The following is a 20,927-nucleotide window of genomic DNA, read 5'->3' as shown; positions in this document are numbered from 1 at the left end:
CTTTGTGTTAGAAAACAAAATAAAAGGAATCATTCTGCAGGATCTAACTGAAGAGCACTTGAAAGAACTGAACATCAGGTAAACAAACATTTTTGTGTTTTTGTTTAGTTTTTAATGTAACTTCCTTTTGTATTTTCTGAATACATTGTTTTATCCTTTTTTATTTTTTTAGTGCTGGTTGCTTAAAAAAACATCATCGTAAATTATTAACAGTTGGTTAAAATTATTGTTAGGCAAAGTTTAGTTTTAGTGGCTGCCAACCATAAAACATGTGGACAAGCAGAAGCACAACTCCACTCCACCACATAACTGACCCTAAGGACATACCTCCCAACGTGATCTATTCAGGAGGGACAAAATGCTCTGTTCTTGGACTTTCCTCTTAATTTATGATGGCCACCTGTGTTGAACTAGTTAATTGATAAGAAAGGCGATTAATCATAAATTAAGAGGGAAGTCCAGGAACAGAGCATTTTGTCGCTCCTGGGATGGGTCACGTTGGGAGGTATGTAAGGATGACAGGCAGGCACAATTTGCTTAATTTAATAATATATTTTTTCCCAAAAATGTTTTTTTATCAATAAAAACCTTTTATCCTAGGGGTGCCATGAAAAAAATTCTGAAGCTCTAGGACGCTGTGATTCAAGAAAGTTTGGGAACCACTGGGTTATGCTATACACATTCTTAGTCTGATAAAACTGTATCAGTAAAGCTGACTTCACATGCTGATATTGCAGCTGTGACTCCCTATAGAAATCAGTCATCACACTGGCAAATGCAGTTATTGAATAACCACTGTGTGTATTCATCTTCCAACTGTTCTTACACATAACTGTGGCTCTGGGAGAGATCTGGCTGCCTGCATCTAGTACTGAACATGTGATTGGAGAGCTGCGCCTCTCTGGACAGGATGCAGACTTTAGAAGTGTCTTGAAGGACCCTGAGCTCTACATCTCTCTTTCAGGGGCCTACACACTGGCCGAGGTGCCCGATGGCCGATACGGACAACCCGGCGGGAGGGGGGGGGGTAGTTTCTTCACTCCCTAACGTCACTCGGCCCCATAGCCCTGCTTGCTAATATGTTCGAGATTGTCCATACTAGCTCGCATGTATAAACAAGCCGGCACTAACGATGAACGTCCGCGGGGCCTCGCATCGTTCATCGTTGGTGCCTACACACTGAGCAATATGAACGATATCTCGTTCATTAATGAACAAGATCGTTCGTACCGCTCAGTGTAATCGTGTGTAGGGCCTATTACTATTGGAAAGCACAGCATGATAACATGTTGACTGAACATGTCTTCTTCTGGGAGTTGTGGATGGTGGGTGTTCTCCTGCTTCTTATTTCTACTACAGACATCACCCAGGTACCGAACTGACATTTAACTACCATAGTGAGTTAGCGGGACGCCGCCACTCACACTTGTTTCCGGAATTGAAAAATCCTGCTCTCCCTGCTTTGGACATATCAATTATAAACATCATCTATGCGCATATAATTTTTTTCTGCAGTATACCATCGCTTTCTTAAGTTAGTTTAACTTTCAGGAAAAAGCAATACCTTATTACACAAGTGTTCGGGCCGCCACGGCCGCTAAGTGTGTGCGTTAAACCTCTGAATGCATACACATTGCGTAAGCACGCCGACACGCTGTGAGCACAATGTAGCTACATGTGCGGCTGAATACACTTTAAACCCCTAACAGGAATGGAATGCGACACAAATTGTATAGGTTGTGGTCCAATGCAGCAACAAATATTTACTTAAAAAGGGATACAACAGAAATACAACAACAACAACAATACAAAAGAAAAGCTACAACCAATGGATACATATGTTTGTTCGCCTCCGCCACCCGGATCCGGTCCTCAGTCAGTCTAGCAAGATGACCTTCAGAGAATTAGACTGGGACCGGCCAGGAGGCCTGGCTTTTATACATTTGTCCAAAACATAGTACAAAGGAAACTGTAAGCTCTTCTTTCATAGGTGAAACGGTTGGTCATTTACAGTATGTGAGGGGTCATAGGTCGGTTTGAATAGGTGGGCAATGCCTGGTCCAGGTGTACTTGCAGATGTCCTCCACTGGGTTCCCGCCGAATATCAGGAGTGCAGTAATTACAGTGAGATATTAATATTGTATTCCTGCGCATATCTATGCGCAGGAGCATGCTATATTCTGCAAACTGCGATCGGAATATTGCCCTTGAAATACTGTACATGTGGATACCAAACACCATGTCCTAACCTAATTCTGTCCCCTCACATCCTGCAAAGTTGAATATCTCGATTGTTCCATTTCTGAAGCAAATGTAACCTGCTGGTGTGGTGCGTGTAGACTTAGTGTAAATTATGCACTAAGTGGATTAAATATCAGATATGTCTTTGTGGCTTTTCCATGCGTATGCTACAGTATTTACTCATACCACGCTAATACGCAGGGCTTCGTGAGCTCGCTGCGGGTATGCGCACGCACGGCAGAAAAAGCACACGCACGGAGGCCACTGTGTGGTGTATGCATGTGGGTATAATATTTTCAACTTTGACAGTCCACCCTTTGGCAGTAAACAATAACTGCCACACATTACTAATAATACTGAAAATATTACATTTACAATATGTACAACGTTTGGGGAACAGGGGAAGCTTGCGAGCAGGGCCTTCTTACCTCTGTGTCTGTCTGTTTTTACCCAGTTTTGTTCTATTACTGTTGTTCTAATTGTAAAGCGCAACGGAATATGCTGCGCTATATAAGAAACTGTTAATAAATAAATAAATAAATAAATAAGAGTTGTAGGTGGGAAATGTATAGCCTAGTGGGATAGGAAAAAGCGTGTATGTATGAGTAAATGTCTGAGGGGCATGTATCATCGTGCCGTATATGTTCTAAGTAAGCTTCGAGGTACTGTGAAGTATACATTTAATCCTTCTCATCCCGTATTAAGGGTCTGTACATGGGCAAACAAACATTACCGAGCTCTTTCTAGGCAAAGGCCATTAGCCCTCACCGTGTCCAGCTTCTTATAACAACAAATGGGGAGCACATTTATCTGATGATACATGTGGGGAGATGTATGCGTATGCTATTATGTGCTGATAACGTTGCAGTGATGAGGGTAAGACATATAAAAATACATTCACATAAATTAGGGTACACTGAAGTCTTTTCTGGTTGTAGGTCGCTGGGTAGAGGGGAAAACAGAAAAATGGTGAAAGAAACAGGCCATGAAATTCATTTGCATTCGTTATCACAACACTGTTTCTACGGTTGGGTCATATATCAAATCTGCCGCTGTTACAACGCCCTCGCTCCTTAGACTCATCAAATTTGTCTTATTTTTGCGCCGCATCAAAATTCGAACACATCGGAATATCAGACCGATAATTATGACGACACCCAGGATACAGAGGAGAAACTTTCCCACACATGCAATTACACTTTGTGCCCACTCTCCTAACCCAGAGAACCATTTCAGTGGGTTCAACCATGAGGCCCAGCCGGTCAATTCATTACCCACAGCCGCTAAAGTAAGGTTGTGTTTCCTTCTGAACTCCCACTTCAACTGCAAGATCTCGTTCATCTTTTGATCGATGATCTCCTTTGGGTCTTCGGTACTGTTTGTAATATACGTACAGCACTTCACACCATATTGAGTTGCCAGAGTAACACAATACCCACCTGTCATGGCCGTGACATAATTTAAGACCATCCTGTGTTGGACCAGCTCCTTCTTGTAGGCCTGTAGCTCCCTACCCGTATACCTGAAGGTGTCATCATACATCTCGGTGATATTATCCATCAAGTTCGCTAGCGCATGGATGTACCTATAATTTATAATTACTCTGGCAGTATGGGTGATATTTAATGCGAGAAGAATTTGAATCCCGGTGGATTCATGGATCAAATTAGAGGCTGCGGGCTCTGTCCTATCTATGAGGTGTCTCTTGACAATGTGTTCATAGTGTGTATGAGTATAAGGAGTCTGAGCGTTGCGGTGAATATCTTTCATTTTGTCGTGTGCAATGGTCATGACCTCTGGTAGTACTCTGCCTATGTAAAACAACCCTTCAGGGCTCGGAGTAAGACACTTGTACGCTTTCCTTCCACATATGAAATAGGCATCATCTGGAAGAACATAGGGGACAAAATGCAACAAGATCATATCACAAATTTTTCTCTTACGTCCTAGAGGATGCTGGGGACTCCAAAAGGACCGTGGGGTATAGACGGGATCCGCAGGAGACATGGGCACACTATAAGACTTTGAATGGGTGTGAACTGGCTCCTCCCTCTATGCCCCTCCTCCAGACCTCAGTTAGATTCTGTACCCAGAGAGACTGGACACACACTAGGGGAGCTCTCCTGAGTTTCTCTGAAAAGACTTTCTGTTAGGTTTTTTATTTTCAGGGAGACCTGCTGGCTACAGGCTTCATGGGAGTGAGGGGAGAGAAGCAGACCTACTTCTTCTGAGTTCAAAGGCTCTGCTTCTTAGGCTACTGGACACCATTCGCTCCAGAGGGTTCGATCACTTGGTGCGCCTAGCTGCTTGTTCCCGGAGCCGTGCCGTCAACCCCCTCACAGAGCCAGAAGAAAGAAGCCGGGTGAGTATAGAGAAGATCAGAAGACTTCAGTAACGAGGTACCGCGCAGCGCGCCATGCTTCCACACACAATTCCAACGGCACTTGCAGGGGGGGGTGCCCTGGGCAGCATGTTACTGGAGGTCACAACTGGCAGAATATATATATATTATAAGTGCCTAGGCACTAAATATAGCCCCCGCCAGTATGAATATTTGAATTTTGAGCGGGACTACAGTGTGCCGGTGAGGGGGCGTGGCTTAGCCCTCACAGCTTACCAGCGCTATTTTTCTCTTCACAGGCTGCAGAAACGCTGGCCTGGACCTCCACTCTCCTGAACAAGTAACAGGGAGCAAAACGGGGGGGAAGGGGGGCCACAGTAATTTGGTGCTATTAACCCTTTTTATAATATCAGCGCTGACATCTGAGGCAGTGTATATTGCTCTCGGTACTGGAATAGGCGCTGTGGTGTGAGCTGGTAAACTCCCTCTGTGTTTCTCGAACAGGCTTCCCTGTGGGTCTGTCCCCTATAGCCAGTGTGTTTGTGCGTGTCGGTACGTGTGTCTCGACATGTCTGAGGCTGAGTGCTCCTCCCTGGAGGAAGTTGCAGTGGACGCAGATAAAGAGCTGGGAGTGACTGTCTGCACTGCTGATTGGGTGAATATGTTGAGTACATTGAGTGCAAATATGGCGTTATTGTCTAAAAGACTGGATAAATCTGATTCTCAGACACAAACGTGGAGAAAATACATGGGGGACGCCTTGTCTCAGGTACAGGCCCCCTCAGGGTCAAAAAAAGCGTTCATTTACCCAGATGGCGAATACTGATACCAACACGGACTCTGATTCCAGTGTCGACTTTGAGGCCAGTTTACATCCGAAATTGGTTAAGAGTATTCAGTACATGATTGTGGCTATTAAAGATGTTTTACATATTTCTGAAGTGTCTGCTGTTCCAGATACGAGGGTTTGTTTGTATAAGGGGAAAAAAGCCTGAGGTGACGTTTCCCCCCTCTCATGAACTGAACTCTCTTTGTGAAAAAGCTTGGGTATCGCCTGACAAAAGGTGGCAGATTCCCAAGAGAATTCTAATGGCTTATCCTTTTCCCTCTGACGACAGGGAAAAGTGGGAGTCATCTCCCAATGTGGACAAGGCTGTATCACGACTGTCCAAGAAGGTGGCGCTTCCGTCTCCTGACACTGCTGCCCTTAAGGATCCTGCGGATCGTAAGCAGGAAACTACCTTAAAATCCATTTATGTCACTACGGGTGCACTGCTCAGACCTGCCGTGGCGTCGGCATGGGTGAGTAGTGCTATTGGTAAGTGGGCAGACAATTTGGCATCTGACATGGATACCCTGGATAGGGATAACATTCTTTTGACTCTCGGTTATATTAGGGACGCGGCAGCTTACCTCAAGGATGCGGCGAGGGATATCGGCCTCTTGGGATCAAGGGCCAATGCCATGGCAGTCTCGGCCAGGAGAGCGCTGTGGATTCATCAATGGAATGCTGATGCCGACTCTAAGAAGGCTATGGAAGCTCTCCTGTATAAAGGTAGTGTCTTGTTTGGTGACGGCCTCGCTGACCTGGTATCTACGGCTACAGCGGGTAAGTCATCCTTTCTTCCTTATGTTCCTGCACAGCAGAAAAAAGACACCCCATTATCAGATGCAGTCCTTTCAGCCTCATAAATACAAAAAAGGAAGGGGGTCGTCCTTTCTTGCTTCAAAAGGTAGAGGAAGTGGAAAAAGGTCGCCTGCTGTGTCAGGCTCTCAGGACCAGAAGTCCTCCCCGGCTTCTGCCAAGTCCACCGCATGACGCTGGGGCTCCCCTACGGGAGGCCGTACCGGTGGGGGCGCGTCTCCGACTCTTCAGTCAGGTCTGGTTTCACTCGGACCTGGATCTTTGGGTGTTAGACATAGTGTCCCAAGGGTACAAACTAGAGTTTCAGGAGGTGCCCCCCCCCCCCCCAACCGATTTTTTTCAAATCAGCCTTGCCAGTTTCTATCCCAGAAAGGGAAGTAGTCAGTGCGGCGATGCAAAAGCTGTATCAACAGCGTGTCATTGTCACGGTGCCCCTGTCTCAACGGGGAGAAGGGTTTTATTCGAGCCTCTTTGTCGTACCAAAGCCGGATGGCTCGGTCAGACCTATCCTGAACCTAAAATCCCTCAATCCGTATTTGAAAACTTTCAAATTCAAGATGGAGTCTCTTCGAGCAGTGATCTCCAGTGTGGAAGGGGGGGATTTTATGGCGTCAGTCGACATAAAAGATGCCTACTTACATGTCCCAATATATCCTCCACATCAAGCTTTCCTAAGGTTTGCGGTGCAGGATTGTCATTACCAATTTCAGACGTTGCCGTTTGGTCTTTCCACAACCCCGAGGGTCTTCACCAAGGTAATGGCGGAATTGATGGTACTCCTACGCAAGCAGGGTGTCACAATTATCCCGTACTTGGACGATCTCCTGATAAAGGCGAGATCAAAGGAACAGTTGCTAAAAAACGTGGCACTCTCCCTGAAAATTCTGCAACAACATGGTTGGATTCTAAATTTGCCAAAGTCACAGTTGGTTCCGACGACTCGACTGTCTTTCTTGGGCATGATCCTGGACACGGAACGGCAGAGAGTATTTCTCCTGGTGGAAAAAGCTCTGGAAATCCAGACCATGGTCAAGGAGATTCTAAAACCGGCAAGAGTATCGATTCATCAATGCACTCGGGTGCTGGGAAAGATGGTTGCAGCTTACAAAGCCATTCCTTTCGGCAGGTTTCATGCCCGGGTATTTCAGTGGGACCTGTTGGACAAGTGGTCCGGGTCTCGCCTCCACATGCTCCAGAAAATAAGTCTATCTTCCAGGACCAGAATATCTCTCCTGTGGTGGCTTCAAAGTTCTCACCTCCTAGAGGGGCGCAGGTTCGGGATCCAGGATTGGGTCCTGGTGACCACGGATGCAAGTCTCCGAGGCTGGGGAGGGGTCACACAAAGAAGAAATTTCCAGGGAAAATGGTCAAGCAAGGAAGCTTGTCTGCACATAAACGTTCTGGAATTAAGAGCCATCTACAACGGCCTTCTGCAAGCGGAACACTTTCTGCGAGGTCTACCTGTCCTGATTCAGTCGGACAACGTAACAGCGGTAGCGTACATAAACCGCCAGGGTGGAACAAGGAGCAGAGCGGCGATGGCTGAGGCCACAAGTTCTCCGCTGGGCGAAAAAGCATGTAAGCGCTCTGTCAGCGGTCTTCCTTCCGGGCGTGGACAACTGGGAAGCAGACTTCCTCAGCAGACACGATCTCCATCCAGGAGAGTGGGGTCTTCATCAAGAGGTCTTTGCAGAAATGACAAGTCGTTGGGGAATTCCTCAAATAGACATGATGGCGTCTCGCCTCAACAAGAAGCTTCAGCGATATTGTTCCAGGTCAAGGGACCCTCATCCCAGTGCAGTGGATGCCCTAGTAACTCCGTGGGTGTTTCATTAGGTATATGTGTTCTCTCCACTTCCACTCATTCCAAAAGTGTTGAGGATCGTAAGAAGAACAAGGGTTCAGGCGATACTCGTCGTTCCAGATTGACCACGGAGGGCCTGGTTTCCGGATCTTCAGTAATTGCTCATAGAAGATCCCTGGCCTCTTCCTCTGAGAGGATCTGTTACTGCAAGGGCCGTGCGTCTTCCAGGACTTACCGCGGCTGCGTTTGACGGCGTGGAGGTTGAACGCCAAATCCTAGCTCGGAAGGGTATTCCCGGAGAAGTCATCCCCACTCTCCTTAAGGCTAGAAAGGAGGTCACGGCGAAGCATTATCACCGAATTTGGAGATAGTATGTGTCTTGGTGTGAAGCCAAGAAGGCTCCTACGGATGAGTTTCAGCTGGGTCGTTTCCTCCATTTTTTGCAGGCAGGCGTGGATGCAGGCCTGAAATTTATTAGGTTCCATTAAAGTGCAGATTTCGGCTTTATCTATTTTCTTTCAAAAGGAATTGGCCGCACTTACAGAGGTTCAGACTTTCGTGAAGGGAGTGCTGCGTATCCATCCTCCGTGGGATCTTGATGTGGTGTTGCAATTTCTTATGTCTCACTGGTTTGAACCTTTGCGAAAGGTTGAGTTAAAATTTCTCACTTGGAAAGTGGTCATGCTTTTGGCCTTGGCGTCCGCAAGACGGGTGTCGGAGTTGGCGGCTCTGTCTCACAAGAGCCCCTATTTGATTTTCCATGTGGATAGAGCGGAATTGAGGACTCGTCAACAATTTCTGCCGAAGGTGGTTTCTTCCTTTTACATAAATCAGCCTATTGTGGTACCTGTGGCTACGAATGGCGTGGCTGTGTCAAAATCTCTCGATGTGGTGAGAGCTTTGAAAATTTATGTCGCCAGAACGGCTCCAATTAGGAAATCAGAAGCTCTGTTTGTCCTGTATGCTCCCAACAAGATTGGGGCTCCTGCTTCCAAGCAGACGATTGCACGCTGGATCTGTACTACGATTCGGCATGCTCCTTCTACGGCTGGATTGCCGTTGCCGAAGTCAGTGAAGGCCCATTCTACCAGGAAGGTGGGCTCATCTTGGGCGGCTGCCCGAGGAGTCTCGGCGCTTCAACTTTGCCGAGCAGCTACGTGGTCGGGTTCAAACACTTTTGCTAAGTTCTACAAGTTTGATACCCTGGCTGAGGAGGACCTCATGTTTACTCAAACGGTGCTGCAGAGTCGTCCGCACTCTCCCGCCTGGTCTGGAGCTTTGGTATAAACCCCATGGTCCTTTTTGAAGTCACCAGCATCCTCTAGGACGTAAGAGAAAATAGGTTTTTAATACCTACCAGTAAATCCTTTTCTCCTAGTCCGTAGAGGATGCTGGGCGCCCGTCCCAGTGCGTACTGTTATTTGCAGTTGTATTGATAGTCATTACTTCTGTTAGACGAAGGTTTGTATCGTTTATGTTCAGCTAGTTGCTGTTTTTAGTTCATGCTGTTAACTGGTGTTGCTTAAAAGCCATGTTGTATGGTGTGTTGTGGTGTATGTCTCACCCTTGGTTAACAAAAATCCTTTTCCTCGAAATGTCCGTCTCCCTGGGCACAGTTCCTATAACTGGGGTCTGGAGGAGGGGCATAGAGGGAGGAGCCAGTTCACACCCATTCAAAGTCTTATAGTGTGCCCATGTCTCCTGCGGATCCCGTCTATACCCCATGGTCCTTTTGGAGTCCCTAGCATCCTCTACGGACTAGGAGAAAAGGATTTACCGGTAGGTATTAAAATCCTATTTTCTTACGAAGAAACTGGTCCCCAGTTCTCCCATTTGTTCAGTACAAGTATTGGGCTGGATGATGTGGGCACAATATTCCTGTGACACTTTACCAGCCCACATGGTTTTGATCCCACGTGTATACCTCTGTCTGAAGTACCTCCCACTTGTGGCTATCCTACGTACAAGTTCGGAGTTGATGGGTACTTTATCAGCTCTATGTGAGAAGGTCATTGTCTGATTGTTCCATGTCACGTCCCAATTTCCTTTTTTCCGGAAATTGGACACGTTAAAACACAGCAGTGACCTATGTACATGGTACTGGTGGAGCTTCAAGCTAGGGGGCCTAGTTATATTAAATTTCTTGTCCACCGGTCTTCCCCCATGCAATTCGAGAACCTCATTTACTGTTAAAGGGTATGGCACTAATCCCGACTTACTCTGTCCTTGAGGTACTTGCGAGCACACCCAGCATTCCGTTTGGTGTAACACCGTACCCACTAATGAGTGGTAATCACTCAAATGATGTCCGCCCATGTCGATATTATTGTTTGACATCTCTGGATGCACCCATCTTCAACTATGTTATCGCAGTACCTACATATGCAGTATTCATCAGACAATAACCCTTCACATTTCCTCCGAGCTCTGTGACAACCAGATCTCTAACTTATACCAGCTTTGACCATAGTGATGGACTGATCCTGGGGTCCTACGAATCCATCCTCTCCATCAAAACCCATTCCAGATCCTTGCTCGACTTCTTGGGGGCCCTCACAAAAACAAATTGTCCTGATCAAAAATAGTGACAAAAAAAAGCCGGAACACAGTCTCTTGGTTTGGATCCATTTCGGAAGGGAGAAATGCAGTACGGGGGGGGGGGGTGATTGTAGGAGAAAAAGAAAAATGTTACGACATTACCAGGTGCCGTCCAACAATCCCGCCTCTCAGCTTTCCCGGAACAGATTCTCTAGTGATACGAGGTTTTCTTCACCTTTCTCTTTCGCACAAATTTTCTCTGGGTCAGCGACCTTTTTGCAGTGGGACGAGTGGACCAAAGTCTCTCTCTCTCAGCAACCTTCAGTGCTGTCGTGCTGGTCAACAAAACTTGATACGGTCCTTCCCACCTGTCAATGAGGCAACCTGAGCGTAGAAAATTTTTAATCATCACATAGTCCCCAGGTTCAATGTCATGACAATTTACTGTTTGGTAGGTCAGGAATCGCCAGTTTCAGATTCCTTTGCTGGTTTCTCAGTTGCTGGCTCATCCTAACCAAATATTGCACAGTCATTTCATTATTGCACTTCAAATCATCCTGGGGGTCTATCATTACATGAGGCTGTCGTCCAAAAAGAATTTCGAAGGGTGATAGGTTAAGCGGTGACCTGGGAGTGGTTATGATGCTGTACAACACTAGTGGCAGTGCTTCTGACCACAACAGTCCAGTTTCAGCCATCACTTTGCTCAGCTTGTTCTTAATAGAGCTATTCATTCTCTCCACCTTCGCACTGGCCTGTGGCCGGCATGGAGTATGTAGCTTACTATTAATACCCAGCAGTTTGCACATGACCTGAAAGACTTCACCTGTAAAATGGATACCCCTTATCACTTTCAATCATTTTATGGATACCATATCTACATACACATTCCTGCATGATTTTCTTTGCAGTGAATACGGCAGTATTTGTGGCAGCAGGGAATGCTTTTACCCAGTTCGAAAAGACATCGGTACATACTAAAACATACTTTAAATTCCTACAGGGTGGTAGCTGCATGAAGTCGATTTGTATTACCTGGAAAGGTCCGTCTGTAGGAGGTATATGGGATGGCTCCGTTGGTATTGTCTTACCAATATTCTTCCTCAAGCAAGCAAGACACGTCATAGCTTTTCTGCTCGCCTGAGAAGAGAACCCTGGTGCGCTCCAGTAGGCTCTTACCAATTTGCACATACCTTCCTCGCCCAGATGAGTCAGACCATGTGCCGCTTCAGCTAGGCTCGGGAGATATGCCCTGGGGGCCACTGGCTTACCTTGTCCATCTCTCCAAAGTCCTGAGGACTCCTGACCATGGTGCTCATTCCGAGTTGTTCGCTAGCTGCTTTTGGTCGCAGTGCGGCGATTAGGTGTAAAAGCGGCATTTCTGCGCATGCGTACGGGCCGCAGCACGCGCGAAGTACTTTCACACAAAACAATGCAGTTTTACACAAGGTCGAGCAATGCTTTTCCGTCGCTGTGTTGATCGGTGAGTGATTGACAGGAAAGGGGTGTTTCTGGGTGGCAACTTGCCGTTTTCCGGGAGTGTGCCAAAAAAACGCAGGCGTGTCAGGTAAAAACGCAGGCGTGTCTGGGGAAACGGGGGCGTGGCTGGCCGAACGCAGGGCGTGTTTGTGACGTCAAAGCAGGAACTAAACTGACTGAGGTGATCGCAAGGAAGGAGTAGGTCTGGAGCTGCTTAAACTGCATGAAAATTTTTACGAGCAGTTCTGCTAACCTTTCAGTCGCACTTCTGCTAAGCTAAGATACACTCCCAGAGGGCGGCGGCTTAGCGTTTGCACTGCTGCTAAAAGCAGCTAGCGAGCGATCAACTCGGAATGAGGGCCCATGTCCCTTCGCCTTCAAGACAGCCTTCTCCTGTAGGGAACACAAATTTTGCATTTCGATTTACTGTTGTGTATTTTTTGTGTAGGGTAAAAACATCTCTAGGGGAGAGAGAAGAGAGGGGGAAAAAAAAGAAAATATCCGGTTTGCTTTCACCAACGGGCTGTCGCTTTTGTCTGGTCTCGTAGTAAGGTCTGATTCAGATATTCCACACCATCATGCACATCTATGTCTATACAAAATTTCCCTTCACCAGTATTATCCTCCTCCACCCTTTGTGCCTGACAAGGCACACTGCAGTAATACTGGTGCCATCGTGCTGATGAGACAAACTGGGTTCGGGCAGAACTTTGAAGGACCAATACGGCATGTGGTGTATAAACTGTCAAATTATGTACCAGTACTATGTCCCAGGTATTTGACCCTTGCCACACACAACTGCGGTTTATCCCTTGAGAACTGGTGTTCTGTTTGGAAGAGACGAAACAGAAACTATTTTGATCTGCCAGGGACGATTCAAATGAATCGGCGCACAACAAGTCATCAACATGTCGCATCAGCGCCGACCCATTCTCAGGCTGAAAGGACTGTAAACAGTCATGCAGGGCTTGGGAGAAAATACCCAGGCTGTCACTTGACCTTGGGAGAATCGGGTCCATGTATTGTACCCCCCCCCCCCCCCTGTAGGTGAACGCAGAGATGAAGAGGACACTGTGAAGAAACAGAATAGAGGTTGGTGACAGGTTTGTAGAGGTGAAGAGGATTTTATTAAAATGACAACTGGATTGGGCACTACGGGGAATTGATTAACTACATGGTCTACTCCCCTTTAAAGTTTGTGCTTGTTGTATCACTACTGGGACTATCCCAGCCATCAATCCAGTGTCCTGTCCATCCTAAGTTCATAGGGAACACGGTATTTTGCAAGATCATTTCCTCTACCTGTGACGGACATGAATCTAGAACAGTGGAATGCAACATTAGTCTTTTGTGGGTATCTAACATACTTTGTACTTCCTGAGCGGGAGTACACTTTATATGTATTTCATTTTTAACAAAGTCTCTCGATTAAGTTAGTCAGGGGCCACTGCTGCTAGAAAAAAAAAGAAAGGGTTTAGCATCATAGAGGCCCCGATCGTAACTCCAGCAGGTCTTGTCAAAGGGTAATGTTGCACTTTTCCGGTTCTTCCCATTTCCCGAATTAGTGTTTACCAGTGGTATTTCTTTCTATATGGCTTTAAATCCTTACTATATGTCCCTTGGTCCCATCTATGTGTTTGATAACGTGGCTCGTATTCTTTGTCTAGGGGGTCTATATTTACTATGTGTCCCTGTATTCATACATTCTCTGGCAAAATGTCCCTCTTTTCTGCAAGCATAACATATTCTTACCCGGTTCTAGTCTTTAGGGGCCTGGGGTCTTGGTTGATCGGGCATCCCTTCAAGTGCTTGTATACTCAGTCATCAACCTCTTCTACTGCTGTTCTTTACGTTTGGAGATATTCCTGTCATGCTCAATAGCAGACTCTCTACAGTGACCCCTCTCCAATTGGGCAAAGAAGTCTGTACCCTGACTTTCAATGCCTTATTGAGCCCGTCCATTAGCACAGAGACAGCCACCTCCCTGTGGTTCGCGTCGTTCCTTATATCCGATACCCCACTGTACTTAGCCATGGTTTGTAAAGCTCTATGGAAATACTCAGATGTTATTTCATTTTCTCTCTGTTTGAGAAAATTTTGCTCCATTTTACAATTGTAGGTAAATACAATCCTAGTTGTTCATTGATTTGTTTCTTGTTTTCCTGATTGTATTCGTCAGTCAGAGGACCGTCTGCCTCTATCTTACAATCCGTGATAAACTTTTGGGTGTCAATATTAGGGGGTAGGCACGCTTTTAAAACTGTCCACAAATCTTTGTTTGTAGGTTCATGGGCATTACCCAGATCCTTAATAAACTTCTGACATCTGGCTAAATGTCTCTGGGGATCGGGGAATTCTGAAATGATTGACTGTAGTTCCGATCTGGTCCACGGGCAATACATTGCAGTATTTCTGATGAGGGTTACTCCCTGGCTATTGGTTCTCCAATTGGGAGTTGCTATTACCCAGACAGGATGTTACCCTACCATTCCATTCCTAATCGGCTCACTGTGAGGCGTTACCGTCTCTGCGTAATGAACAGTCTCGCACTTACCGGTGGCTATGATCTCACCCGTCCCTCCAGTGGAAGACACCGTCACTGCTCTTACTGGTTGGGCTGCGCCCACCTGAGTTTCATGCAAGGTGGCTGCCTGGTAGAATGCTGAGATTAGGCTGGGTCCATCATCTTCCTATGATCTTTGAGAGAACTTAAAACAGGGTACAATATGCATGGGTTAGGGTTAATACAATTTATATGCACGTTCCTATCATTTGCCGATGTACCATTGGTTGTAGCTGTTTTCTCTCCATCAACATGTGTCCGTGATGGTGTGCTCGCAATCACATTCCTGTCGGGTTTGGAACTTGCTGTGCGAGCAAGTTCTTTTTGCATATCTCCCTCTGGTTGCCATATATTAAAACAGTCGTTATGTCTGATCCTTTGTTTCTTAGATTTGATCAGACATATTCTATTCCTTACGTTCTGCAGCACCTCTGGTTCAAAACTACCAACCCTAGGAAATGATGCCTTTTCAGCAGTCATACATACCCATTCGTCACAAAAATCCTCTGCGTGTGGACCATACTTCCCACACATTATCAACCTTGCGGACCCTCTTGGCCCTAACTCTCCAGCCTGAACCCTGGCTGCCGAACGTCTCTCGCTTGTGCACTTGGCTCCCATTGTGGGCCTTTTAAACACAAATCCAAATACACAATACGAAAAATGGTGAAAGTCCTTACCGAGCGCTTTCACTCGCTCCTGCCTTTCGCTGGCCTGTACTACGACCCACTCCAACAGTGGAAAACCCCATGTACCCAACCTTAGGCTCCTACCAGACCCTTCAGCACCGTAGTTTCTTTCAGTGGAGGTTCTGTTGGAATATTTTCCTGAGCGAGCCAGCAAAAAATTCCTTTTCTCATACGTCCTAGAGGATGCTGTGGACACTTCAAGAACCATGGGGTATAGACGGGATCCGCAGGAGACATGGGCACTTTAAGACTTTCAAAGGGGTGTGAACTGGCTCCTCCCTCTATGCCCCTCCTCCAGACTCCAGTTTTAGAATTGTGCCCAGGAGACTGGTCACACACAGGGGAGCTCTACTGAGTTTCTCTGAAAAGATTTTGTTAGGTTTTTTATTTTCAGGGAGACTACTGGCAACAATCTCTCTGCATCGTGGGACTTAGGGGAGAGAAGTCAGACCTACTTCTAATGAGTTTAAAGGCTCTGCTTCTTGGCTACAGGACACCATTAGCTCCTGAGGGTTTGGAACACTAGGTACGCCTAGGGGTTCACTCCCCAGAGCCCGCCGTCACCCCCCTTGCAGAGCCAGAAGTCAGAAGACAGGTGAGTAGAAGAAGATAGAAGACTTCAGTGACGGCTTTCTGAGGTACCGCACAGCGATCGCGCTGCGCGCCATGCTCCCGCACACACAGAGGCACTACAGGGGGGAGGGGGGGCGCGCTCTGGGCAGCATAAAATCCTAATTTTTAGGCTGCCAAAAGTGGAATATAGCGCCTGGGCACAAAATCCGAACCCCCGCCAGTATATTATATTAAGAAAATAGCGGGGATGAAGCGCGCCATTAAGGGGGCGGTGCTTAGCCCTCACAGCTCACATCAGCGCCATTTTCTCTTCACAGAAGCTGCAGAGACGCTGGTCCTCTCCTCCAAACACTGCTGTACAAGTAACAGGGTGCAAAACGGGGGTGGGGGGCACATAATTTGGTGCAAATATAAATGCGCTACTGATCTGGGGCTTTATATTAGAGTTTCAGATCTGGGATTGAGCGCTGGGTTGTGAGCTGGCAAACTCCCTCTGTGTTTCTCTGACGGGCTTTACTGTGGGTCTGTCCCCTATTTGCCCAGTGTGTCTGTTGGTGTCGGTACACATGTGTCGGCATGTCTGAGGCTGAGTGCTCTTCCCAGGAGGAGACTGTGGTAGGGACAGAAGCGGCTGTGGGAGTGACCCTGTCGGCACCGCCGACTCCTGATTGGGTAAATGTGTAGAATGCCTTGAATGCTAATGTAGCTCTTATTAATAAGCGATTCGATAAATCTGAATCTCAGAACCAGGCATGGAAGAAATCTGTGGAGGATGTGTTATCACAGGTCCAGACCCCCTCGGGGTCGCAGAAACGTTCATTTGCTCAGTTGGCAGACACAGATACCGACACTGACTCCAGTGTCGACTATAGTGATGCCAGATTAGACCCAAAATTGGCAAAGAACATTCAGTACATGATTGTGCAAATAAAAGACGTGTTACATATCACGGAGGACCCTGCTGTTCCTGATACTAGGGTCTGTATGTTTAAGGGAAAGAAACCTGAGGTAACATTTCCTCTCTCATGAACTGAATACCTTTTTTGAAAAAATGTGGGAAAATCCTGACAAAAAGTTTCTGATTCCCAAAAGGATTCAGGTGGGGTATCCGTTCCCCTCTGGGGATAGAGATAAGTGGGAATCATCCCCCATTGTGGACAAGGCCCTATCACGGTTGTCTAAAAAGGAGGCTTTACCGTCTCCTGACACGGCAGCCCTTAAGGATCCTGCGGATTGTAGACAGGAGAATACATTAAAATCCATTTACGTCGCCACAGGTACGCTGCTCAGACCAACCATTGCATCGGCGTGGGTGAGTACTGCTATTGAAAAATGGACAGATAACTTGTCATCTGATATAGATACCCTAGATAGGGATAGCATCCTGTTAACTCTGGATTATATCAGGGACGCTGCGGCCTACCTGAAGGAGGCGGCGAGAGATATTGGCATTTTGGGATCACGAGCCAATGCCATGGCAATTTCAGCTAGACGAGCATTGTGGATTCATAAATGGAATGCTGATGCTGACTCTAAGAAAGCTATGTAGTCTCTCCCATATAAGGTAGTGTCTTGTTTGGTGAGGGTCTCACTGATTTGGTAACATACGGCTACCGCGGGTAAGTTGTCATTTTTGCCTTATGTTCCTCCACAACAAAAGAAAGCTCACCACTTTCAGATGCAGTCCTTTCGGCCAAATAATACAAAAGGTTATTCCTTCCTTGCCAATAGAGGAAGAGGAAAAGGTAAAAGATCTCCGGCCGTGGCAGGTTCCCACGAGCAGAAGTCCTCCCCGGCTTCTGCCAAATCAACCGCATGACGCTGGAGCTCCTCTGCGGAGTCCGCACCGGTGGGGGCACGTCTCAAGCTCTTCAGTCAATTCTGGGCTCGTTCGGCTCTGGACCCATGGGTTTTAGAAATAGTGTCCCAGGGGTACAAACTGGAGTTTCAAGATGTTCCCCCTCACCGATTTTTCAAATCTGCCTTACCAGCTTCTTTTCTTTTTCATCCACTAGGGGTCACTGGAGTACTCTAGGGATATGGACGGTTCCACAGGAACTAGGCACTGAATAAGTTAAAATTTGAGACTACTTCTCCCCTCCATATCCCAGAGTACCTCAGTATTTTTTCGGTGCTCACCGAGCAACTAGGCCTGTGGAGTTTCTCCAGTTATTGGATTTATTTTTGATTTTTCAATGTTCCACATCCCTTCCCCCCTTCCAGAAAGGCGAGGGTTCAGGATAGTGGAAGCTGCTGAAGCAGCTGTGGGTGTCGGACCTCTCTAAAAAGAGCTCCCTCACTGCCACGGGCAGGTCTAAAACCTGCAGTAAAGGCTGGACGGAACTTATAGAGAAGCCCCGTCATAGCCCTCACCACAGGGTCCAGGTATGTTGAACGGGGCGGTCAGCTCACACTGCCGCCCCGCTGTGTGGGATACTGTGTGTGTGGCTGCCTTCAGCCGCCGTTTCCAGCACCGCTGTCTATGCTGTGTCCCCCGCCGCTCTGAGCCGCGCCGGCCACGTTGATTTATGCATAGGCCGCTCCACGGCTCTATGCAGCGCGCTCCCCGGCCCTTGATGCCGCTTCCGGCTCCCTCTCCACCTTAGCCCGGCTCCGTGTATAGAGAACGATACACGGAGCACGGGGAGGGGGGGGGGGGGCGAGGTTGGGGGGGAGGCACACAAATGAGAGTTTTTGTAAAAGGCAGGCTCCATAGCCTAGTGAGTAACTTTGATGCCACAGTGATGTTCCCTGCACACAGAAATGTCAGGGTCACTAAATAAAATCTCATGATTCAACTCTTGTTGATAAAAGAAAGTATGTTTACTGGAATACAGCAGCGCTGCATATGTATTACAATAGGCTATTAAGTCTTTGTTAAACAGCATACATGCTGATCAGATATGTGCAGGTTTGAATGCAATATAGTATGTTTATTAAATCTGCTTACATCATTATAAGTCTGCATATTTAACCATTTTTCCTGTTGTTTTTCCAGAATTTCCTGTATTACATCTCTCCTCCATTGAAGGCGCAGGGGTGTTAAGGGGAATTTGGAATCAGGCATATTGCTCGCGCAAGTTGTTTTTTGTATTGTCTGTCTGTATAATGAGTAAGACACCAGCAAAGACTATTATTCTTATCATAACTGTTTATAATGATATTATCCCAAAGACTGCAAATCTGAATCATGGCTGTGGTCAGCCAAATACTGGCTTTGTTCACTGTTGTAAAGTAAGATGTGTTATACAATTGGTCAGCACATGGTGATTATAAAACGGTATCTGTGGAGCACTGCAAGCATTGTGAGTTCAGGCTCACCTGCAGCAGCTTTGCTTAATTCACTTAGCCACACCACAATTGGATACGCCCGATCTCATCTGATCTTGGAAGCTGAGCAGTGTTGGGCCTGGTTACCCACCTGGGAATACAAGATGCTGTAGGTACTTTTAAATCTACAGCCACACCACACTGGATACGGGACCCATTAACTAAGCTGCGGTTAAGCAGCAGACATCTCAGGTTTTTTAAGCCTGTGAGTGGTCACATTTAGTTTCAGACTTCTTAAAATTATTATACCTCTGAATCAGGATATATCTGGATATATGTACAGTGTTCGCAAATACGCGCTATAGCGCGTATTTTACCCGGATCTGAAGGCGGGGACTCACATTTCAAAAATGGGAGGGTCCCCGGGACGCGCTCCGCTGCAGCCAACTACTTGTAAATTGAAGAGGACGGCGCTTCTTGCCCGTACAGAGCGGAGGTGGAGCCTTACCACTGGCAGTCTGGCGGTGCCCCCTCCCCCTCTTGGTCACGTGCAGTGACCAGGAGGGGGAGGGGGCACCGCCACACTGCCTGTGGTAAGGCTCCGCTCTGTACAGGCAGGAAGCACCGTCCCCTTCAATTTACAAGTAGTTGGCTGCAGCGGCTTCACACGGGAGCCAGGCCGAGAGAAGACGTGTGCTGAGGGCGGGCGGTGACTCGCCAACACCGTGAACTGCAGCTCCCTCCCAACCCGATATCTGCCTCCCTCTCGGCTGCCTCCGGTGTGCTCTCCCGCGATCTGTGTGAGGGAGAGCAGCGGTGACCGGCCAGGAACCTCACCTCCAGCCCCTGCTGTGCTCTGCCCCCATACCGCTGCTGGGGAGAAGAGCGGGCTGCACCAGTACCATCAGGTGTCCCCAGCATCCCTACGGACGCTCAGCTAGCGGGCCTGTGACAGGAGAGCCAGTTCCCGAGGTGGCCGCATTGGGTACACCCCCCCCCCCCCCCCCCCCCCCTCAAACTTCTCACTTCTTTTGCCTGACGGAAGCAGCGGTGACAGCGCAGGGCCCTGGTGGTGCGGAAGGTACGTGCTCTACCTGGCGCAGTGTGTATAACGGCGTGCTCTACCTGGCGCAGTGTGTATAACGGCGTGCTCTACCTGGCGCAGTGTGTATAACGGCGTGCTCTACCTGGCGCAATGTGTATAACGGCGTGCTCTACCTGGCGCAATGTGTATAATGGCGTGCTCTACCTGGCGCAATGTGTATAACGGCGTGCTCTACATGGCGCAATGTGTATAACGGGGTGCTCTACCTGGCGCAATGTGTATAACGGGGTGCTCTACCTGGCGCAATGTGTATAACGGGGTGCTCTACCTGCTGCAATGTGTATAATGGCGTGCTCTACCTGGCGCAATGTGTATAACGGCGTGCTCTACCTGGCGCAATGTGTATAACGGCGTGCTCTACCTGGCGCAATGTGTATAACGGCGTGCTCTACCTGGCGCAATGTGTATAACGGCGTGCTCTACCTGGCGCAATGTGTATAACGGGGTGCTCTACCTGGCGCAATGTGTATAACGGTGTGCTCTACCTGCTGCAATGTGTATAATGGCGTGCTCTACCTGGCGCAATGTGTATAACGGCGTGCTCTACCTGGCGCAATGTGTATAACGGCGTGCTCTACCTGGCGCAATGTGTATAACGGTGTGCTCTACCTGGCGCAATGTGTATAATGGCGTGCTCTACCTGGCGCAATGTGTATAATGGCGTGCTCTACCTGGCGCA

At 47.6% G+C, this 20,927-nt stretch overlaps 1 protein-coding gene across 4 annotated transcripts in view; it reads left to right on the top strand.

Moving 5' to 3' along the window:
• SAMHD1 (SAM and HD domain containing deoxynucleoside triphosphate triphosphohydrolase 1) overlaps positions 1-20,927 on the top strand; it is a 272,305-nt gene that overhangs the window by 34,665 nt on the left and 216,713 nt on the right. For 3 of the 4 annotated variants that reach the window (XM_063960182.1, XM_063960181.1, XM_063960183.1), the window contains exon 2: positions 12-78. In XM_063960182.1, coding sequence (XP_063816252.1) covers positions 12-78 — 67 coding nt within the window. Of the gene's footprint in view, positions 1-11; positions 79-18,894; positions 18,986-20,927 lie in introns of those variants that run through there. The other variant, XM_063960184.1, reaches the window with a different exon arrangement.

This window comes from Pseudophryne corroboree, chromosome 3, assembly GCF_028390025.1.
Source record: "Pseudophryne corroboree isolate aPseCor3 chromosome 3, aPseCor3.hap2, whole genome shotgun sequence".
Taxonomy (NCBI): domain Eukaryota; kingdom Metazoa; phylum Chordata; class Amphibia; order Anura; family Myobatrachidae; genus Pseudophryne; species Pseudophryne corroboree.
Note: the sequence above shows the minus strand (reverse complement) of the source record. Positions and strands in the feature narration are given on the sequence as shown.